Here is a 20355-nt window from a genome sequence, read left to right on the forward strand (position 1 = left end):
TTCTTGGGAAGATCTTTACTAAACGCAGTGCACTTTTTTTTTTTTTTCAGTGAAAACATTGCTCCAACATGTAAATTTGTGCATAGACGAATACAATGAAAGTGGATTGATAAACACACGACAAAACATTTCAAGGACAGGAAAAACAAAGATATAAGGAATGGCAAGCGGTTTCCAGTGAAACACATGTATAGCAAATATTCATTCAGGACTCCAGTCAAACAGAGTGACTCTGACACTGCTCGCTCCGACATTCATAGTAGCATACAGATGTCCATACGTCAGTCATACTCAAATCGACAGTGAATAAAAATTAAAAGAGTTGCACCCATCAGGGGTGTAGAAAGGACATGGCAGACTTCTGAGCACGGGTCAAATGAAAATCCAAATACCTTCCAGCAATAATTGTGTTTAAGTAACGGGGTAAAAGTATGGAAAATGTCAATATGAGGTGAAGGACCATGTTTTTTATGGTCTGTGGTTTATTATTAGATTGAAGTAATTGACTGAAAATGAGCTGCTTTGACCAATATTTGTTTTTCTGAATGTTGATTTTCTGCTCAATTATACTACAGTACAGTTTCTACTAAAGTATAATTGAAACAGACTTTTTTATTTATTTTTTTGAAATGCCAAAAATAATCATTGGTATTTGCTGAGGCACAGGATAATCAAATGGTACCCAATAGCTATAGACATTACTGGATAACAACCAGCGTCTCATCTGCCAGTCTCCACTTCTCTCAACTCATTCTCTCAGGCACATCAGACTCTCCAGGTGTAAGGCACTTCTCATCTCTCGCATCATTTCACACGCACATTCGCGCTAGCTCTTTCTCTCTCTCTCATTGTCTTGCGCCCTGTCTCACTCTCTCGGTCACCGAAGAGGCGTTTTGAGTTGTATTCTCTGGGATCTTGGGATGCAGCGATGACTGGTCATCGTGGGGTGATTGTCCAGCCAAGAGGTGCATGTTGAACCCCATAGCGCGGAGTCCTCTCAGCCGGGGGTCGAGCCAGCCAGAGCCTCCTGCATCTTGGTGCGAGCCAAAGCGTATCGCCGCACTATCTGCTTGACGTGTTCCTCTTCTTCACGCTGCAGAATGCGCAGGAAGTTATTCAACTCGGGCATGGAGAAGGCATGCCACTGTAAATGAAACGAGAAAAACTGCGTTAGTGTATACAAAAAGCAACTACGCATGTCTGTGTGTGGTTTTGATCCATTATTTTTGTGTTCTTGCGTGGCACTTACATTGACTTCACCAGTTTCGTTCTCTTTAATCACAAAGCTGAGGACTTTCTCACTGGGTCCAGCATTCAAACGCAGACGGAGAGGGCGCTCGTCATCAGAGAGCTTGCGAACATAAACTGTAGGAGGAAAACAAAAAGAACCAATTTAATATGCAGATTTTCACTTTAAAACAACACCTTCAGCGTGTTAAATAGAAACAATACCTTGTTCATGACGCTCGCTGCGCTCGAACAGAGCAAACTTGCCAGGATTGTCCACAACGGTAAACTTTTTCAACAAAGCCTCAATGACCTCACGAGAGGAAGTACGTGAGCTTATGTGCAAATGCTTGGATGCGTCCTTTGGCAGGTAGAACGAGGTGCGACGCTTCACGCCGCCTGTCCTCCTCCCTCCAGCATCGTTACCTCCTTTCTTTGAAGCTGGAACCGACACAGGTCGTGCCAGCTTGAACTGCACTTTCACGAAGCCGGTGTAGGACCCATCCTTGTTCTGTTAAGAAAAATAAAAAAACATCATTACACTGAAGGGAAAAAAAGCAACTTTAAATTTAAACTGATCATATCTGTGGTAATAAAAATAACTACTCACCATGTTCATGAACAGATTGCTGTTGATCTGTGCATTGTATTCCTTCACCTTCTGCTGAATGTCTGCAGTGGTCCACTCCTGCTTGCCCCCTACAACTTGTTCATCCTGGAGAGGACAGAGAAGAGTTACAGTGTTAAACCACCAGGTGTCAGTCCTCCCCTCCAAACCACAACAGGAACACACCCGACAGCACAACACACAACACAGCCGGCAAAGAAAGGACACTTGAAACCACCATAGGTTAATCTGTATAAATGTTAGGGATACCTTATATTAAAACGCATCACAAAACCCTTTACAACATGCTGCTGTTTTGGGGGAAAACAAATACTTGTCTTAAATATTTTTCAGTGATTTAAAGCAGATGTTATTATTGTATATTATTATAAACATGATCATTACTAACTTAGATGTAGATGCGGCGTTGTCTACAAGAAAACCAAAGTGCCGTTAAGTGTCTTTTTGTGTCGCTCCATAATTTCTAACAGCGAACACCAGTTGCATCAGACTCTCAACTTCCGGACAACGCAGCAAAGGCAAACACAATGATGTCAGCTCTGACCAATCCTGTTCAGTTCCTCTGATTCAACGCTGTAGGAGGGCTGAAGGGAGGAGAGAGGATGAAGAAGAGGTGGGGGTGGGGGTGGGGGGGTAGCCTGTGCAACGTGCAGCTGTCTGCTAGGGGACTGTGACCAACGGCTCTGCACTGCATTCCTTAACTTGGTATTCATGTAAAAATAGCCACCCCTCTCGGACTCCCACAAGCGGGAGAGACAATGATCTCCCTTGTTTTCCAGGCACATCCTGTGAAGTCAGCTGCCTCATCAACCGCACACTCCCCCAGTCATGTTTCAGTCATGCACATTTGGCCTCCAGCTTTGCATGACCGTTACCTCAATATGGGTCCTTCCTGTGTATGCCAATTAAAACCAGAGGCAGCACAAATCTATTTTCCACAAGTCATCTGATTCTTTATAGCAGAAAAGGGGCGCTCATACATAATCTAGATGCAACCAACACTGACACTGCAGATTCTTTCTAAGCTCTGTCTTCACCTGTCGCTTCCAAGTCAAATGAACTGTTGACCCACAGATCGTCTCATAAAAAAGTTGCAAGCGTCGACTGAGCTGTGCGGCATATACATCAATGCCAAGCAGAGGAAGATCAATAGAAGCAATCCTCAGGCGAACAGAAAGCTGTGGAGTTAATTGCTGCAGATACACAAATCCATAAATCAATATAAAGGCTCAGGCGAGCTTTCCAATATGGTAAAAGGTTTCGCATACAAAACAACCGTGCCGCTACATGCCCACAAAAGGAGTGTCATATAAATAATGTCTAGGATGTGTCACTAACATAGATTAAAAATGGCTTCTGCGCACAGACAGGCGGCGGTGCTTGCCAAATATTTCTACAGTAAACTTGCATCTGTTTCTTGTAAAGAAAGCCGATAGCCGAGTGGGTGTGCGGGTGACTTAAAAAGACATGAAAATGAACAAATAAAAAACACGGCATGACTCATGTGTGATTGAGAAATTAGTATAAAAAAAAAACCTGAGAGACGGGTCAATGAATGGTGGGTGTTCGTCTGGAAACCTGAGAGGCAAGTGTGCGTCACAAAACATGACATTTGGCTTGATCTCAGCATGAGTTCATATGCGGGCTTGCAACAACAAAAAAGACAAACCTATGGGTGTGTGTGTGTGTGTATGCAAGTCATAACCGGCATCTGCTTTTATTAATCCCCCATGAATTTTAAAAAGTTCTCACAACTTTAAGTCTTAATGTGTTTGCTTGAAACTGGAGGAACAAGAACTCCACCTTCCAGCCTGCACTTGGCAAACATCTCATCTGCTGGGATGCCCTTGAGTAAAACAAACAATTCTCAAGCTATTCAAAAACACACCCTATACTTAAAACAAAATACACGGACACTTGAATAGTGAAGGACGAAACACTTAAAACCAAAAACTAACAGGAAGTAAAAAAAGCAGAAATGTCAACTAACGCGAGAATTGAGATACGTGAACATCTCACATCCCCTTCTGGTCTCACTTCCCTTTTATATTTAAGTTTCGACTTAAATGAAGGCCTGATATATATATATTAATTATTATCCCTCTCACCTTCTTAACGTTAGCACTGATGTTAGCTTTCCGCGCTTTGGGGAAGAAAGAGGTCCGAGCCGTGAAGTACTGCTCAAACTCAGACTCGGAGCCCTCGTCGCTGCAGTAGCCGCTGCTGGTGGAGCTGCCCCAGGTCATCTCGAAGGAGGGAGTTTTGTCCGAGCTGCTAGGCGCGTTTGTCATCCTGACTACCGCTGTAATATCTTAGCCAAGAATTAAAAACCTAACTCTAGACGACTAAACGACTCGCTTCTGGTTGATTCGCCGACGCAAACTTCGCTTAAATAGAGGGGAGTAACGTCTGTCAACGGTAACGGTTGCTGCCCCGAACGGTTTGGTTCACTAAGACGATAGATAAATGTCCGTGTAAAGCCTCGATAAAAATCTAACTTTTTTTTTTTTCCTCTCAAACTTCGTCTACCGGCCACGTTTCCACTGTACAAACTCTGGTGTGAAACAGGATGTGCTTGGGTCTCCGCCCTGGCCGCTCCGCTTCCTTCCCCCCGCCGAGGCCCCACCCAGGTTCGTTGACTTGAGTTTGGAAAATACACAAAACCCCGCAGCCGGCCGCGATTGGATGCCGAGAGGGAAATACCGAAAACTCCGCACCACCCACCCCCCTTTCTCTGTCTCTGCTGCCGCTGCCGCTGCCTTCCTCTCCTCCTCCTCCTCCTCCTCCTCCTCCTGCCATGGATGGACACTGCTTGTCTTTATTCCCCCGCGGAATAGTCACGTGACATGCAGTGGTCAGCATGTGAGTTTCATTATTCCTCGGCATGAAATGTACAAAAGTAATGAATTTAATCTTCCCTAAAAAGTTTTAAAATGATTAAAAAATACATCTAAATGCCGTCAGTTTTGATAAACAACCAAAACAATCCACTGGTAATTAGTCATTTAGCGGATAAATAAAAAATGTAAGCGTTACTGTGGAGGTTTAGTAATAGTGGATCCACAAGAAGGATATGAAGGATATAACAAACTCACATTTATAGGAGCTGTAAAATCCTGCCAGATTATGAAATCACGTTGCATCACACACTTGAAGAGAAACTTAACAGATATTTTTCTTTCTGTAGGAGCTGTAAAATCCTGCCAGATTATGAAATCACGTTGCATCACACACTTGAAGAGAAACTTAACAGATATTTTTCTTTCTGTAGGAGCTGTAAAATCCTAACAGATTTTGAAATTACGTTGCATCACACACTTGAAGAGAATCTTAACAGATATTTTTCTTTCTGTAGGAGCTGTAAAATCCTAACAGATTTTGAAATCACGTTGCATCACACACTTAAAGAGAAACTTAACAGATATTTTTCTTTCTGTAGGAGCTATAAAATCCTAACAGATTATGAAATTACGTTGCATCACACACTTGAAGAGAAATTTAACAGATATTTTTCTTTCTGTAGGAGCTGTAAAATCCTGCCAGATTATGAAATTACGCTGCATCACACACTTGAAGAGAATCTTAACAGATATTTTTCTTTCTGTAGGACCTGTAAAATCCTGCCAGATTATGAAATTACGCTGCATCACACACTTGAAGAGAATCTTAACAGATATTTTTCTTTCTGTAGGACCTGTAAAATCCTGCCAGATTATGAAATTACGCTGCATCACACACTTGAAGAGAATCTTAACAGATATTTTTCTTTCTGTAGGACCTGTAAAATCCTGCCAGATTATGAAATTACGCTGCATCACACACTTGAAGAGAAACTTAACAGATATTTTTCTTTCTGTAGGAGCTGTAAAATCCTAACAGATTATGAAATTACGTTGCATCACACACTTGAAGAGAATCTTAACAGATTTTTTTTTTTATAGGAGCTGTAAAATCCTAACAGATTTTGAAATCACGTTGCATCACACACTTAAAGAGAATCTTAACAGATATTTTTCTTTCTCATCTCAAATGTGCACAAGCTACAGGATTTCAAAATAACAGTTAATTACGGGGTATTCCTTAGATTAGCATGCCAGGTCAGAGAGCATTTCCTGCACCACCTCACTTGATCTCTGTAAACAAAACAGACTGCGGTGCAACAACTCGCTGTAGCAGAAGAAGAAAAGCTTCATAAAAATCTGCAGCAAGAAGAAAACGAAGCAAATGGCTAAACAAGTGTGGATGGGGAAAAAATGCGGTCAGCTCTATTGTTCAGTCAGAACTGGAAGTGATAGTGGTTCATTATATTTCATTGTTGCTTGACAACACCACCAGCTGCTTGAAGACACGTTTCTCTTATTGGTTATTTGTAGGAAGCGCAGACGTAGTCATTTAAATCCTAAATATCAGGCCCAAATGGGTGAGCAGTCTGGAAGGTTCATTAGCAGATCTGTAAACACCCCACATTACCAGATAATCTGATCTGAACTTTGGTACAAAGCAAGACCAGAACTAATTTCTCCCTGAATTATCCCCCAAATTCTCAATTATTTTATAAATCAGCCTGAAACTCATGTAGTCTGAGCCCATCTTTACTGCGTGACTTGTAGTCTCCAAAAGACTACAACTCCCATAATGCAACCCCTGTTATTAAATGCCTTCTTGTCATATCTGTGTTATGGTCAGCAACTCAGTTATATTTAAAACTGGGAAGTTCAGACATGTCTGTAAATTTGGTGTTTAGTAAAAGGGAAGTGTTTGATACAGTTATAAGATTAAGCCCTTATTAAATAGATATGGTGTTTTATCATAGATCCACCTTATTTAAATGTAAACACCATCTTTCCTATCTGTACCATTGATCTTGCATGATGTAAATGCAGCGTTGGAGTCTGTCTGTCTCTTAAATGCCCACTTCCTTCCTACAAATCTCTCCAGTTTGTGAGTTATGAGTCTAAACTCAAACTGAGACAACCCATGGTAATTTTCTTACACTCCACAAAGCCCCCTTCAAAGCCACAGAAGTCACTGCTGTAAATGCTTTACGTAACAAGCACATACAGATTTAATGTGTATGTGTCCCTTTAACCAGTTTCTGTTTTCATTATTAAATAATAATTTGTGTCACTCTGTTAACAAGAGGTCTTACTTGTTTGTTAAAGTTGAGTGTTTTCTTAATTTTTTTTTATAATTTCTTAAAATAACTGTCATTTTACAGATAAAACTATTTATGAAATTGAAAAAAGAACCCGAAAGATTAATTAGTAACACAGAAATCGCTAATCTGATAGACTAAATCTGTATAGGAGCAGTTACTGACATACTTATGTATGCACCGTGTCATGACAAATCCACAATGAATATAGTGTTGTTATAAATTTAGACACGTTGAGCCACCAGCTAAATCAGATTTAAGTGCCACCACAATCCCTGGCCTCATATTATACAATCATAAAATGAGAAAATAAGAGATATCTAAATCAAATCAGTGCTGAAATGAAAACTACATAATTGATAGTTGCAGCCCATTCATCAGTATGCTCATCCAATTCTCATTGTTTTGTGACTAAAGATAAAAAAAAACACTCACTTCCATGTTTATAGCTTTGGCAGCAAAAATCTAGCTAGCATAAAACTATAATCAGGCATGCCGCCTTAAATTTTTGCTAGGAAGGGAATCTAATTTAAAGCTGCGATGCAAGTGTTTGCTTTTTGGCAGCATAATTTGGTTAAAATGAATAATGCCATTCAGCCCTGTTCATCTGGATCACCCACACTGTACCTTTTAACTGATTCAAGTAATAACACTGAGAACAACATAAACAGAGCATGCGTCCAGCTGCAGAAACATTTCAAAATCTGTTTCAGTTCGGTTTTTCCCACACACTGAAGTGTTGATCACATTGTTTTTCAAAACAGTTGTGGCTACATTATAAATGTCTGAAATGAGGGGTTAGTATCTGCAGATATGTATTGGCCAATACTCCGGTGCTTCCTAGTGTGACCTGACCACTTCTCTCTGCAGATGTCTTCTCACAAGATCAGGGTTCAAGCCCGGCCCTTTTCGTTTTGTCACAATACAAAACACTGCAACTCAAAGCAAGATGTGGAGATTTTGCAGCACAATATCTGAGTAGGTGCTTCATCGATGTGGCCAGAGGTCACGCTGTTGAAAGATGTTGGTCACATGCAGCTCAAACCATCTCTAAATGTGGTCTTTGTGCTCCAGTCACACTAGGTCTTGAGTGCGTTCACACCTCTACTTAAAGCAGTCCACTTGTGACTGGATCACTCCGGATGTGGTTTCTGAACAGGGCTGAGTAGCTTTAGGACTGTGGTGCCATATAAGCTGATTCGCTGGCAGCATGACAAAGCCATCATGTATGTTATTGGATAATGTATGTGTGTTTTTCCTGTCACGTCAGTTGTTTTTCTCTGTAAACGCCTACAGTCTGTACACAAGTATAATTAGTCATGTCTTCATGCTCTTATTGAAATATACATTTATAGTCTGGGCAAACCTTTAATATTCAACAGGTGCTTGACAGAGTGATTAATACCAAACGATTCTAAGCCTCTATATGAGTAATACTGTTGCGCAAAGAAACCATTTTCTTTTACTTTCCTGGACAGTAAAGAAGAGGGTAAAATTACTGCAGTAAAAATGTAGGGAACTCCTCTGGGACAATCTGTCTCAGCCTGCGGGGGAACTACAACTAGATTAATTTTCCGGACTGATTGTGCAAGACAATGACCCGAAGCATACAGCGAAATCTACAAGACACAAGGTGAATGTTCTGGAGCGACAGAGACAAAACCCAGATAAATCCAATAGTAAATGTGTGGCTGGACTTGAAAAGCGCTGTTCATACCCGATTCCTGTGCAGCCTGACAGATCTTAAGTAGAGCTGCAGTGTCCAGATGTGAAGGCCTGACTGAGATCTATCCGTACAGACTCGAGGATGTGACTGTGGCCTAAAGCGCATCTACGAAATACTGACTTGAAGGTGGTGAACAGCTCTGCACTCACTTATTTTACATTTTGTATTTTTAATTAACTGACATTACTTGGAGGTTTTACTTGTTTGTGGTTTTTGTAAATGTAAGAAAAAGGGGAAAACTTCCAAGGCAGTGAAAACCTGTAATGTTCTGTATTCCCCAACAACAACAAACTTCCTCTTCTAATGCCTTTACTTCCTTTTATTAATCTGATGTAGTCAGTCGTCGCCTTACATAGAGCTGCATTATTGTTAACAGCAAATACAGTTCATTCTGACGTTCAGCCTTCAGTTAAACCTTTGCATATAGTGAAACTGTGTGTGTGTATTTATTTTTGTCTAACATAGTTCCTGTTTTGGGTCGTATTTGCTCCCTGAAGCGTTCCAGCACAATAACCATGCTATATGCACAGTACAGAGGCCTGTGGAAGCCTGTGTGCTATGTGAGAATATGTCGGTGATGTTGAAGACGCCATAAAATCAAGACAACTGTGACTACTTCCACATTTGATTGCGCGCAAGGCTGCACGTGTACTGTTTAGGTTGCTAAATTAGCCATGTGGCTAGACTCAGTGACCCTTACCACATTTGTGTCGGTTTCTATGGTGTGCTCCACGACACAGGTGTTTTCGGCAGCAGAGCCTCGCTCCCAGCTGCAGTCCAGTCGAATCAGGGTACGGCAGCGATAGTGGCATGTGAATCTGCAGTCTGTAAATGTAGACGATCATTGAGATTAGACAGGTACTGACAAAACTATAAATAAATATTGTTTAACAGTTGCGAAAGTGTGATGTCCATTCATGGCCACTGCACGTTTGCTCACATCCGCACCTGCTCTGTGCGATTAGCTCAATATCTTTTGCACAGCTGGTCACATGTGTTGTGTGCTGCTGTGAAAATGATATTGTCCAGTGAAAATGAATACTTAATTTGGGTTTCATGGTCTTCGCTATTATCATCAGTGCAAGGTTGTGTTTCATTATGATTTAATTATGTATTCATGTTCATGTTCATATTCATATTCATATTCAGGTAACAGTATTTTTCCTTCACACTAAATGCTTTATACAAACCACAGCTTTTTATTTCAACAGGTTTCAGTTGATAGAAAGGAAGTTCGAGAGTGCTGCACGCTATACAATGCATATAGGTCGGCAGCCGATGTAAACCTCAGGCCAGATCATGACCAAACCACCAAAACGGCGGCACAGATGTTAGAATATTCCTGCTTTTAAATCAAACAATAGTTTAGTTGTGACATTAATTCTCTGTGAAAAGCCACTTTCCCTTATTTTCTTCAAAAAAGACAGTATGGAGAACGTATATGTTTCTGAAATTTAGGTTTCTTAGTGTTGTTTATGTCGGCAGGAAAAGTAGCAGGATTATCTGGGCGTGCAGCAACACTGGTGGTTGCACCTTTCTCTACATTTCCTTTCTTTCAGCGCTGCTCTCATTTCTGATCATGCACAGATGCAGTCATGCACACGCATCCAAACGCACAAACAGCCTACGTAAGCCGACTCACTGACACACCGCAGGCTCTGCTTGTAAAGGCCCCAGATGAAGTCTCCACACTGGTCACACCACGTGGGCTGAGCGTGGCTGCAGGGTTGGAAGTTGTGCCCTTCTCCCTTCTCCTCTGGGAGCAAGGGGTCGTGGGAGCTGCTCAGGACTCGGATGATGCCCACCCGACTGAGCAGGTCCGGAACCTTTCCCGGGGTGATCCTCAGGGCGTTTGTTCTCTCGAGGCGTGGAGGTGAGCATGGTGAGCCGGCCAGCTCTATCTGTTCTCCACTCGACCTCAGGTCGCGGAGCTCGATGAGCTCCCCCCAAGACATTGAGTCACTCACAGCCGGGCTTCCTTCATTATCACTGACAGACAGAAAAACACACTATAGATGAGTACAACCTGCCAACCACACTTTTTGGTTTAAGATTTTGACATTTTAAAAAAGAATCATCATCTTTTAAATTCATTCTGATTTTTATTATAATGTATCAGTAACAATTCAGATTATATTGAAAAGCTTTACAAACACGGAGGTTGAAAGCCTCAGAGCAAACACTAAAGCGACGGTGGCAAGAAAAAAACTCCCTGTAGACAGGAAGAAACTTTGAGGACCCAGAACCCAGTTAAATGAGGGTGGTGGGGGGGGGGGGGGACCCATCAGCTCGAGGCCGGTCTGGTAATGTTAAAATACGTTCATCCTGTGCCACTTGTGAGTTAGTAATAGAAATGTGGAGTATTCATTAAGTTGCTGGTTATGTTCATTTAACGTTTTTATAAAAAGGGGGCATTTCATTTCAAAGAAATAGAGAGTCTGCTCTACTATCAAACTGTTAAAAAAAACGGTTAAAAACTGAATTATTATGTAATGTGGTGGAAAAAATACTTTAGAAAAAAAAGTAATTCAACAGTAACTATTCTCCCTGTGTGCTTTAAGTTTAAAAAACACAAGAATATTCCATTTAGCTACATGTTGGAGTCTTATCTTTGGACTTTTACACGCAAACAGTAAATTTGGAGCAGACTTTAATCTAATTTATATACCGATTAGTAGCTTGCCTTCTTTAAAACACATCACATTTTATGAACTCAATGTATTTAAATGGTAGCTAGTAGGCCATGTAAAGGATGCAACGAGGTGAGACGGTAAACTTCCTTTGACTCTATAGAAAGCTCGAAGTTGTTCAAATGGAAGCAGATAAAGTACAAGTTTCTACCTGAGACGTACAGTTTACACTTATATAAGTTGTCCACGTATAAGAAACCAACATCTGCTCATGTAACACGTACAGTAAGACACTGATACACGCAGAATGGCTTTTTCCACCACAACCATTAATAAAAAACGAGTCGAGATACGACGACACGGAGGATTCGTTTAAATGTTGGCGTTTTGATAAAATAAAACCTGCAGTATCTTCTGTCAAACTCACCAAAACAGGGGGGGAACCAGCCCCGTGGCAACAGCTTTGTCTCAAAACGTCTTCCATCCGCGGAGAGAGAGAAACTTTCCGCAGAAACAGTTTTCAAGTAACTAAGGGAGGTGTGCGGCCGCGACTACATCTCTGGAAATAATCGATCATCACCGGCTGGTTACTGCAAACGAAACGCCAGCCACTGCTTCTTTATCCACTTTTTTTTTTTTTTTTTAGCGGTAACATCAAGAGTGACAGCGGTACCCTCCTTCAAGACGCCGTAGTCATCTGTTGTGCTGAGGAGGAAGCGGCCTGTGATGAGAAAGAGAGAGTGAGATGAGACTGAGTTACACAGACATCCGGAATGTTTCCACATAGGGGGAGTCCTGAGCGCAGCTGAGTGGGCGGACAAAGTCCCCCACCCCGCCAACCCGAACTGCCATGGGTCTGGGTTTCATTGACCACATCAGAAAAGCTTTAAACACGCTTAAAACATCAAATCTGTTAATATGGCGACAATCACATCATCTGACTGTAGCTGAAGATTTTATGAGATGTCAGACTCTGCAGAAAGTCAACAATCCAGCACAGTACAACTTCACAAGATTTCATGTTAAGAAACGGTAAGTTGGTTAAAACATTTTCCAATAACTGTTTGCAGATGGGGGCGGCATAGTGGCGAGGTGCGAGAAGGTCCCGGGTTCGAATCCATGGGCCTTTCTGTGTGGAGTTTGCATGTTCTCCCTGTGTCTGCGTGGGTTCTCTCCGGGTACTCTGGCTTCCTCCCACCATCCAAAGACATGTTGGTTAGGTTCATTGGTGATTCTAAATTGGCCGTAGGTGTGCATGCGAGAGGGAATGGCTGTCTGTCTCTCGGTGTTAGCCCTGTGATAGAGACTGGAGACCTGTCCATGGTGTACCCCGCCTCTCACTCGATGACAGCTGGGATAGGCTCCAGCAGACCCCGCGACCCTTAACAGGAATAAGCAGTTACAGAAGATGAATGAATGAATGTTTACAGATGGATTATTTCAGTTATAACTCACCAGTGGGTCAGATGTTTACACTCAGTTGACTGTGCCTTTAAAGTCTATGTCAGACTATGGTGGCAAAGTGTCACCTGGAAGAATATGTGGAAGTGGAACCCCCAGAGGATCAAGTTTTCGATTCGGGGGGTCTACAATGTCCTGTACAGCCCATGTAGTTTGCACACATGGGGCAAAGTAGAGAACCCCCCCCCCAACTCCAAAATAGGGATGACTCCACGGCACATGGCAAGGCACGGTATTGCTGAAGACACCAACAGGCCCTCAAGCCCACCGCTGAGGCAATCAGCGACGGGCTCAAAGAGAGTCGATACGTCCAAACGGAAGCCAAGGCCACTGAGTCCATCAAGGAAGGTCAGAGGTCAGAAGTTCAGCATGTCACCTAAGATCCTTGGCAACCACCGTGTGATATGGCAGCACTACGGCCATGGGCCGCAAACGCCTGCAGAGAGTGGTGAAGGCTGCAGAGAGGCTCACCAGGACTCCACTCCCCTCTCTGCAGAGCATCTGCAAGCATAGAGTCCGCAGGACAGCTGCCTCCATCACTAAGGACCCCACCCACCCCCAACATGGACTGTTCACACCCCTACCCTCAGAACGGAGATACAGGAGTGTGAAATGTAGGACCTTGAAACTGAAGAAGTCCCTCTTCCAAACCGCCATCAGACTCAACAGCTGACGGGAATCTAGAATCACGGACTACTTCATGCTATATAATGCACTGTTCACTTTTCAGCTTCTGTTTACATTTTTCAGTACATTGTTTACATTCCTCTTTGCACATCACTAGTTATCTTACATTTTTGTATTATATGTATCTTTTTATATTCTATTTGTAAGATTTTTTTTACATTTAGGCATTTGGGTGGACAACAAAAGAAGAATTTCATTGTACAGGGAAACATGTTTCTTCATTGCGCACATGACAATAAACTCTTTGAATCTTGAAGAGGCCGAACAAAACACCAAAGGGCTGCTCTGTTGGTTTGCTCTACACGGCGAGAGGCAGGCGGATGTGTCTGAGTGATGTCAGCACCTGTGTCTACACAGTTGTACTCAGAGCTGCCCGCTTTTGGTTTCCTACTGTCTGAAAATACCTACATGGCTTTGTTAATTGTGGTGCTGGCAAAAAAAGAAAAGAAAAAAGCTTTAGAGTTATTGCAACAGTTTTATTTGAGGTGAAGGAAATAGAGAAAACTTACAGGGCCATGAAACAATCTACCTACAGGGCAAAAACATTCTAAGTATAATGGTGCATAGGCAAAGAAGTAGATTTGTTCTTTTCCCATCTCTTCTCTCGTCCATACTTGTTCTTCAGCAGTCTCTCTCTCTCTCTCTCAGCTGTTGATGTGTAGGTTGTGTTGAATCTTCTCTGTGGTTTCAGTGATGAGCTGGCAGGCTTTCTTGTGCTTAGGCCAGTGCTTCACTTGACATTCTCTATAAAAAAATAAAAATAACACAAAAGTATGTTGTCTATCTTAAATGGTGAGCCCAAAAATACACACACAGCAGCGTCGTGCATTTATCAGCATTCAGAGTTGGATCAGAGCATGTACTGATAAATCTTTGCCTTCAGCTCCAACTAGACCATGACAGTCCATTAAACTGTTAAATCTGCAGAACTGCTTGGAGTCTTACCTGTGACAGTACCATTGTCCCTGACATCGAGAGCATCTCTTTGTTGCCTCTATCCCACAGAATCCACACTTCGGTTTCTCGGGGAGTAAACTCTCCATCACATCCAAGTTATATGTCTGAGCCAACCTGGTTAAAACACACAACTGTTTCTCAGAGCCCACACAGGATTGAGTCACTTCTCTGCACCTTAACTACTCTTTAGATATCAGCGTTACCTCTGGGCCTGCTGTCTCATGTCACTTTCAGATGGGCTGAATGTTTCTTTGACTTGATACTTAGCTATTGCCTTCCACTTCCCAGAATTCTCCCTGACAATGTGGTTCCACATTTCTGGGATCTATTAATAGAGCAAAGCTGATGGTGAATGCACAGGGACAAACTTAAATGACACAACATGTTGCGTAGTTGTGAGTGTCTCCATACCTGTTCCAAAACGAGCTCTTTTTTTGGAGGGACTGGCTCAGTAACAGCAAGATGAGCCAGGAAACGCTGCAGCTCCACCAGGTTTGGCAACTGATCAATCAACACATCTGTCAAGAAACCCCGGAGCTGTGGCACACGAAGGATAACAAATAATACAGCAGCAAGAAAAACAATAACACGAGGTGCTGAATCCTTACAAGAGGATGCACAAGGCGCTCTGGTTATATAATTAATGCTGCAGGAAGAGGATGGGAAAGCTTATAATCGGAGGAAACATCTTTGTCAAAACAACGCTTGGAAATTGAATCTGTGCTCTAACACATGCAGATATGCTGTTGGAGGACATTATCTGGTACTCACACACTTCCTAAACATCATTTAACAGCTAGCATCCAGCAGCTACTTGGATGGAGCAGGAGTTCATTCACAGAAATCTAAATCATGTTAGACAGTGATGAAGTGTAATACCACAAAAGCAGCACAACAACATGAAGAAACGAGTCCGTCCTGATTTTGTTCAAAGTGTACCTTTAGAAGCTGGTTCTTGTTGAAACTGTTGAAGTCGTATTTTCTCTGGCAGTCTTCCTTTAGCAACAGGTTGTAAAGGGAAAGCCAGACCTGACCGTCTAGTTTAGTCATCTTTAAATGGTCCTCAGCGGGAATCTTCTGCCATTTGCCATTCATATACTTCTGTACCTCACCTGCAGTGAAACAAAGGAAACAGGACACTGAATGAATATGATTAGACCTTCTGTGGGAAACGTATTCTTGTTGTTAAGTGAGATGAGAAGATAGATGCCACTCTCATGTCTGTATGGTAATTAAGTAGTTCTCAGTGATGTTAGTTTTATATGGAAACCAAGGAGGAAACTGTAAAGCTGATTCTGTCCAAAGGTAACTAAAGTCAGCAGCATGTAAATCTCCCAACAGACATACATTACATCTTGTTTGTTTTATCCGTACAATAACTGAACCAACTCTCTGTTTTCAAATTGTTTCCTTGGTTGGTTGTTACCGAGCAACAACCTCTGGGGCAAAAAATGAAGTCATTGGTTTAGTGTCAAAAAGGGCAGTTTCTCAAATGGCCACTTGAGGCAGATGTTAAAGTAGTCTCTATAGCTAGATTCTTCCTTCATGACTATTGTATGAGGGTGAATTTTTTACCTAACTCACTCGTTTAAATTTTACCAAAATGTAAAGTTGTGACAGGTGGGTGCCCTCATTGATTGCTAGCTGTCTCACGCTTAAACTCCTACTCAACTTCATAAAACCCATGGATACCCTTGCAAAGGATTTGTCCATCATTTTACACAGACAATAGTTGCTGCTTATAATGAACAGAAGCATAAGAGAGCGGTATCAATCTTTTCATCTAAATCTAAAAGAGAGAGGTAGTGAATAAGTGTATTTCCCAAAATGTCTTGAAGAGATGAGAAAATTTAAGGACATATTTGAAGCACAAGTGGTGTGTTATACCATCTTTGCAGCGACTCCAAGGGCAGCAGTCAATCAGCTGGACCAGTACACAGGGCATGTTATGTGTGCACAGCGTACGATTGATAACACTGATGCTGTAGAGAAAAGAAAGAGGCATTAATTTCATCTGCTGTGCTTCTCCATACTCTCCACAAGAAGCCACCTCACCTGTCAGTGTGGTCTGTGATGTATCGCAGCACCGATACAGCTTTCAGGGAAATTTCAAACTCCAGCGCAGCATTCTGCATCTGCAGCTCCTTCACCGAGGGGAAACAAAGTTAGAAGACTTATGAACAATGTCTTAAAACGACACAAGAACACAGATCTCAGACGTTTACCTCTATAGAGGATATTAGGTTTTGTTGGTTACGAGTCGTGGCGCAGTCCCTGGTCGCTCCGCTGGCAAGCAGGGTGAGTTTACGGTGGCAGTAATCCACCAAGTCAAGAACGGAGTCATCAGCTGCCTCACATGAATCCTGCACAACAAGACACATGAGTATTTCAACAATTCACTTCAAATGTTATTTATAACGAACAACATCCCTGGGCTTTCTGTCTGTGTGAAATGCATGCTTTGAAATGATGATGATAGTAGAGTACTTACTGACCTTATGAAACATTATTGTTTCAAGCAGGTTTATGATCGTGGCTTCATGATGAATCTACAAAAGAGACAAAAACCAAAATGCGTAAAAAAAAAGAGTGCTGCAAGCCGATTCGTCATTTTAAATCTTCTTCTATACTCACCACCATGTAAAGTTGAAATGTGTTCTTGGGATTGAAGTCCTGCAGCTGACGCAAGATTGGAAACACTTTTTGCTTCCACACTTCGATGAGGATCATCTCGTGGACAAGGGTAGGTATCTAGAAAAAGGAAGAAATCACTCAGCTCAAGACACAGTCGTGGAACTTGTCTAAATGCAGCTGACTCTCTTAACATCACGCGGCGTTGGGCGGCCACCTTTCCGTGTGACACGAGGAGCTCCTTGACGAACTCATCATGCATGGCGGAAGCATTCAGTATTGCCTGCATGTTAAGTTTCTCAGTATACTCATGCTGTCTGAACCACCTGTAAACACACAAAGAGAAAAGTCTTTTGTACAGTTTGTATCATGGGCCGCTCGGATGTCTTGCTCCTAATATCTTTTATGTGTTATGAAACAAATAAAAATAAAAATACTGGAATGACCTTGCTGATTAAATATGAGGAAAAACCTGCCTTGAGAAAAATATTCTTTGGAGACAGTCCAGACGTATTCTGACAAATACAATCAGTATTTTCAGACTCTGTGTTGGACTGCATTCACTTTGAAATAAAATAATGCATAGTACATTAAAGTGCCTAGTCACAGCTTTAATTTGTGAAGGAATAATGTGTGGAATAACTCTTTTAACACATTTCATAAACAGGTATGAGCTAGAAACTAGTAAACAAGCTTGTAGACAAAGGAGCATGAGCTTTGCAGATGAGCGGAAAATCATTTGTATGATGGTTAAAAACCATTCCCCACAGTTAAGAATGGTTTCGAGGATGCAGGTGTACTGTTCATGTTTCCCTGTTAGAGACCTGAGAGGATCAGAGGAGTCACAACAATAAGGCGAGGTGCACTTCATAAACGTACGTAAACATCCTTTACCCTAAAACGTATTTTAACCCTCAAAGGTCTTTTGGGCCCAGACAAATGGCCCCACAAAAACAACATGGCCCTACAACGTTCATATTTCACAAGAATAAGCCTACACAATTTAATTTAAAGGGCGGCACAGTGGCGAGGTGGTTAGCACTGATGCCTCACAGCGAGACGGTCGCCGGTTCGAATCCATGGGCCGGCTGGACGTTTCTGTGTGGAGTTTGCATGTTCTCCCTGTGTCTGCGTGGGTTCTCTCCGGTACTCCGGCTTCCTCCCACCATCCAAAGACATGCTCATTAGGTTCATTGGTGATTCTAAATTGGCCGTAGGTGTGCGTGTGAGTGTGAATGGTTGTCTGTCTCTGTGTTAGCCCTGCGATGGACTGGTGACCTGTCCAGGGTGTACCCCTGCCTCTCGCCCGATGACAGCTGGGATAGGCTCCAGCAGACCCCCGTGACCCTTAACAGGACTAAACGGGTATAGAAGATGAATGAATGAATGAATGAATTTAATTTAAAACACACACACACACACAAAACAATAACAAAAAACACAGAACAATTCTCTGGACTGATGAAACAGAAATAACCCTCTCTATAAAAATCCTCGAAAGAGGAAGTGGAGGAAAAAAGGAACAGCTCATGACCCAAAGTAGCTCTGTTATGCATCTACTGATCATGTCACAGCTGACCAAAGCTACAGGATGAACTCAGAAACACGCAAGACAGCTCTATGCTGAGATCTGGCCAAATGCATCGAAACTCACTGGACCACACGTGTGGTCACTTGTCCTAACATTGGACAGGACTTCCTCTTGCTCAAGACCAGACTTAATGGCTCAGCCAAAAGGCAGAGCGGCGAGAAGACTGAGACCTAACAGACTTTTGACTAAATGAGCAGCAATCTCGTGTCAAAGCAGATGTTAGTCCCAGAAGCATTAAAATAGATTTTAATCTCAAAATATTAGCAGCATATTTTTTTTATATAAACATTATCAATTTCTCTTGTTCAGCTTGTACTATTGTTGTAGACTGAGAAGACAGCCCAGACATGCTTCTTTATTTATATAATAAAAATATTATAAATATTATATAAGTCAATGTTTTAAGTACTCCTATTTAGCATTTAGAAGCAGCATATAAACACCAAACAACACATTATATAGTATTAACATTTAGGCTTTCTACTAAGAAAAAAAAAAAAAAAACCTCAGTTAAAGAAAGACATCAAAGTGCACTGAATGTAGTTTCTTTTTCCTGTTTTCATCACCTTTCACACACTTCGACAACTTGTCTCTTGAGCTAACGTTAGCCGGTTCACCTTACCTCGCAGAGCCCACTTCCTTGAGGGTGAAAGCTTCCAGACTTTGAACAAACCCCTCGGCTTCCAAGGGCAGAATTACCGACGTATCCATTTCGATGTCGAATATAAACCCAGATGATATAAGTTAATGTGAATAAATATATCGATAAACTACCGCCCCAGTAAACTTATTGGTAATGGTTACTGGGAAAGGTTAACGATGCCCCGGTCGTTTCCGGTGGTTGTCATGGTTACTGTAAACCAAGCGCAGGCGCACAAGGCGTAGTTCGTGTTTCCCGCCACATGGGGGCGGTAGATATTTGAGTACGTAAAACAAGTTACATGCGAGCGTAAAATGGTGCACAAAATCCACAATCATGGTGGAAGTATCAGTGCTCACGCATTTAAAATCACTACAAGTAAAATTACTACACTTATAATTTTAAAAAGCGTGCAGGTATCACCAGCAAAACACTGAATGCATAACGTATATATATGCAAATTAAAATTAGTGTTAATATTGTGCTTAATATTTAAGCTAATAATGTTTTGTATCCAAACTTTCTGTAAAGTAAAAGTGCTGTATTGAAAGGGATAAAAATGTACAATTATGATCAGTAAAGTATTAACTGAATAAATATCTTTAAAGTATTTTTGATTAATTATTATGCAATGACAGTTCTACTACTCCCAGAATCTGTACTGTTGTATTGCTTATTCTTTATTGTGTATGTAAGTCCTGACTATGTTGTTAAACTGAAAATTTAATGCAATTTTTATCTGCAAAATACTAGTTGCAGAAGGTATACTTTATTTATTGTATTTAAAAATGGAGTTGCGTAACTTTTTTCCTTAGTCTGATTACAGCAGCTCTTCTGTATCTGCTTCTTTTAGTGCTTCTCGCTGATGGTCTTTTTTTTATTTTTTTATGAATGCATATTTATTATATTATATTAAGTTACATTCTAGATGCTTTTTCCAGCATTTTCTAAACTGGGATTTGCCAAGAATTTTAAATACATTTCCCTGTTTAAATGAGTTTACTGGATGTACTGCCAGTTTA

The 20355-nt window shown here is 41.6% G+C and overlaps 2 protein-coding genes across 4 annotated transcripts; both read right to left on the reverse strand.

Moving 5' to 3' along the window:
• Window positions 1-12055, reverse strand: LOC311486396 (ras association domain-containing protein 1-like). 3 transcript variants are annotated; one of them, XM_084542220.1, is made up of 7 exons: window positions 11794-12055; window positions 10379-10725; window positions 9437-9561; window positions 1838-1942; window positions 1453-1738; window positions 1250-1365; window positions 1-1144 (listed from the first exon to the last, which is right to left on the reverse strand). In XM_084542220.1, the coding sequence occupies exons 2-7, from the start codon at window positions 10689-10691 to the stop codon at window positions 998-1000; spliced, it is 1092 nt and encodes a 363-aa protein (XP_084398346.1). In that variant the 5' UTR covers window positions 10692-10725; window positions 11794-12055; the 3' UTR covers window positions 1-997. The 3 variants fall into 3 exon arrangements, with proteins under 3 accessions (XP_084398346.1, XP_084398347.1, XP_084398348.1); XM_084542221.1 differs by lacking the exon at window positions 11794-12055 and having other exon boundaries at window positions 10379-10735; XM_084542222.1 differs by lacking the exons at window positions 9437-9561; window positions 10379-10725; window positions 11794-12055 and adding an exon at window positions 3964-4425.
• A 1857-nt stretch (window positions 12056-13912) lies between these two features.
• zmynd10 (zinc finger, MYND-type containing 10) lies at window positions 13913-20313 on the reverse strand. Its single transcript, XM_084543452.1, has 12 exons — window positions 19316-20313; window positions 17320-17428; window positions 17106-17222; window positions 16967-17020; window positions 16697-16834; window positions 16527-16615; window positions 16359-16453; window positions 15411-15583; window positions 14883-15008; window positions 14675-14796; window positions 14460-14585; window positions 13913-14258 (listed from the first exon to the last, which is right to left on the reverse strand). Exons 1-12 carry the CDS (start codon window positions 19402-19404, stop codon window positions 14159-14161), a joined length of 1338 nt encoding a protein of 445 aa, XP_084399578.1. The 5' UTR covers window positions 19405-20313; the 3' UTR covers window positions 13913-14158.
• Between the last annotated feature and the right edge of the window lie 42 nt (window positions 20314-20355).

The sequence above is a fragment of the Chelon labrosus genome (genome assembly GCF_963514085.1).
Source record: "Chelon labrosus genome assembly, chromosome: 4".
NCBI classification, from domain to species: domain Eukaryota; kingdom Metazoa; phylum Chordata; class Actinopteri; order Mugiliformes; family Mugilidae; genus Chelon; species Chelon labrosus.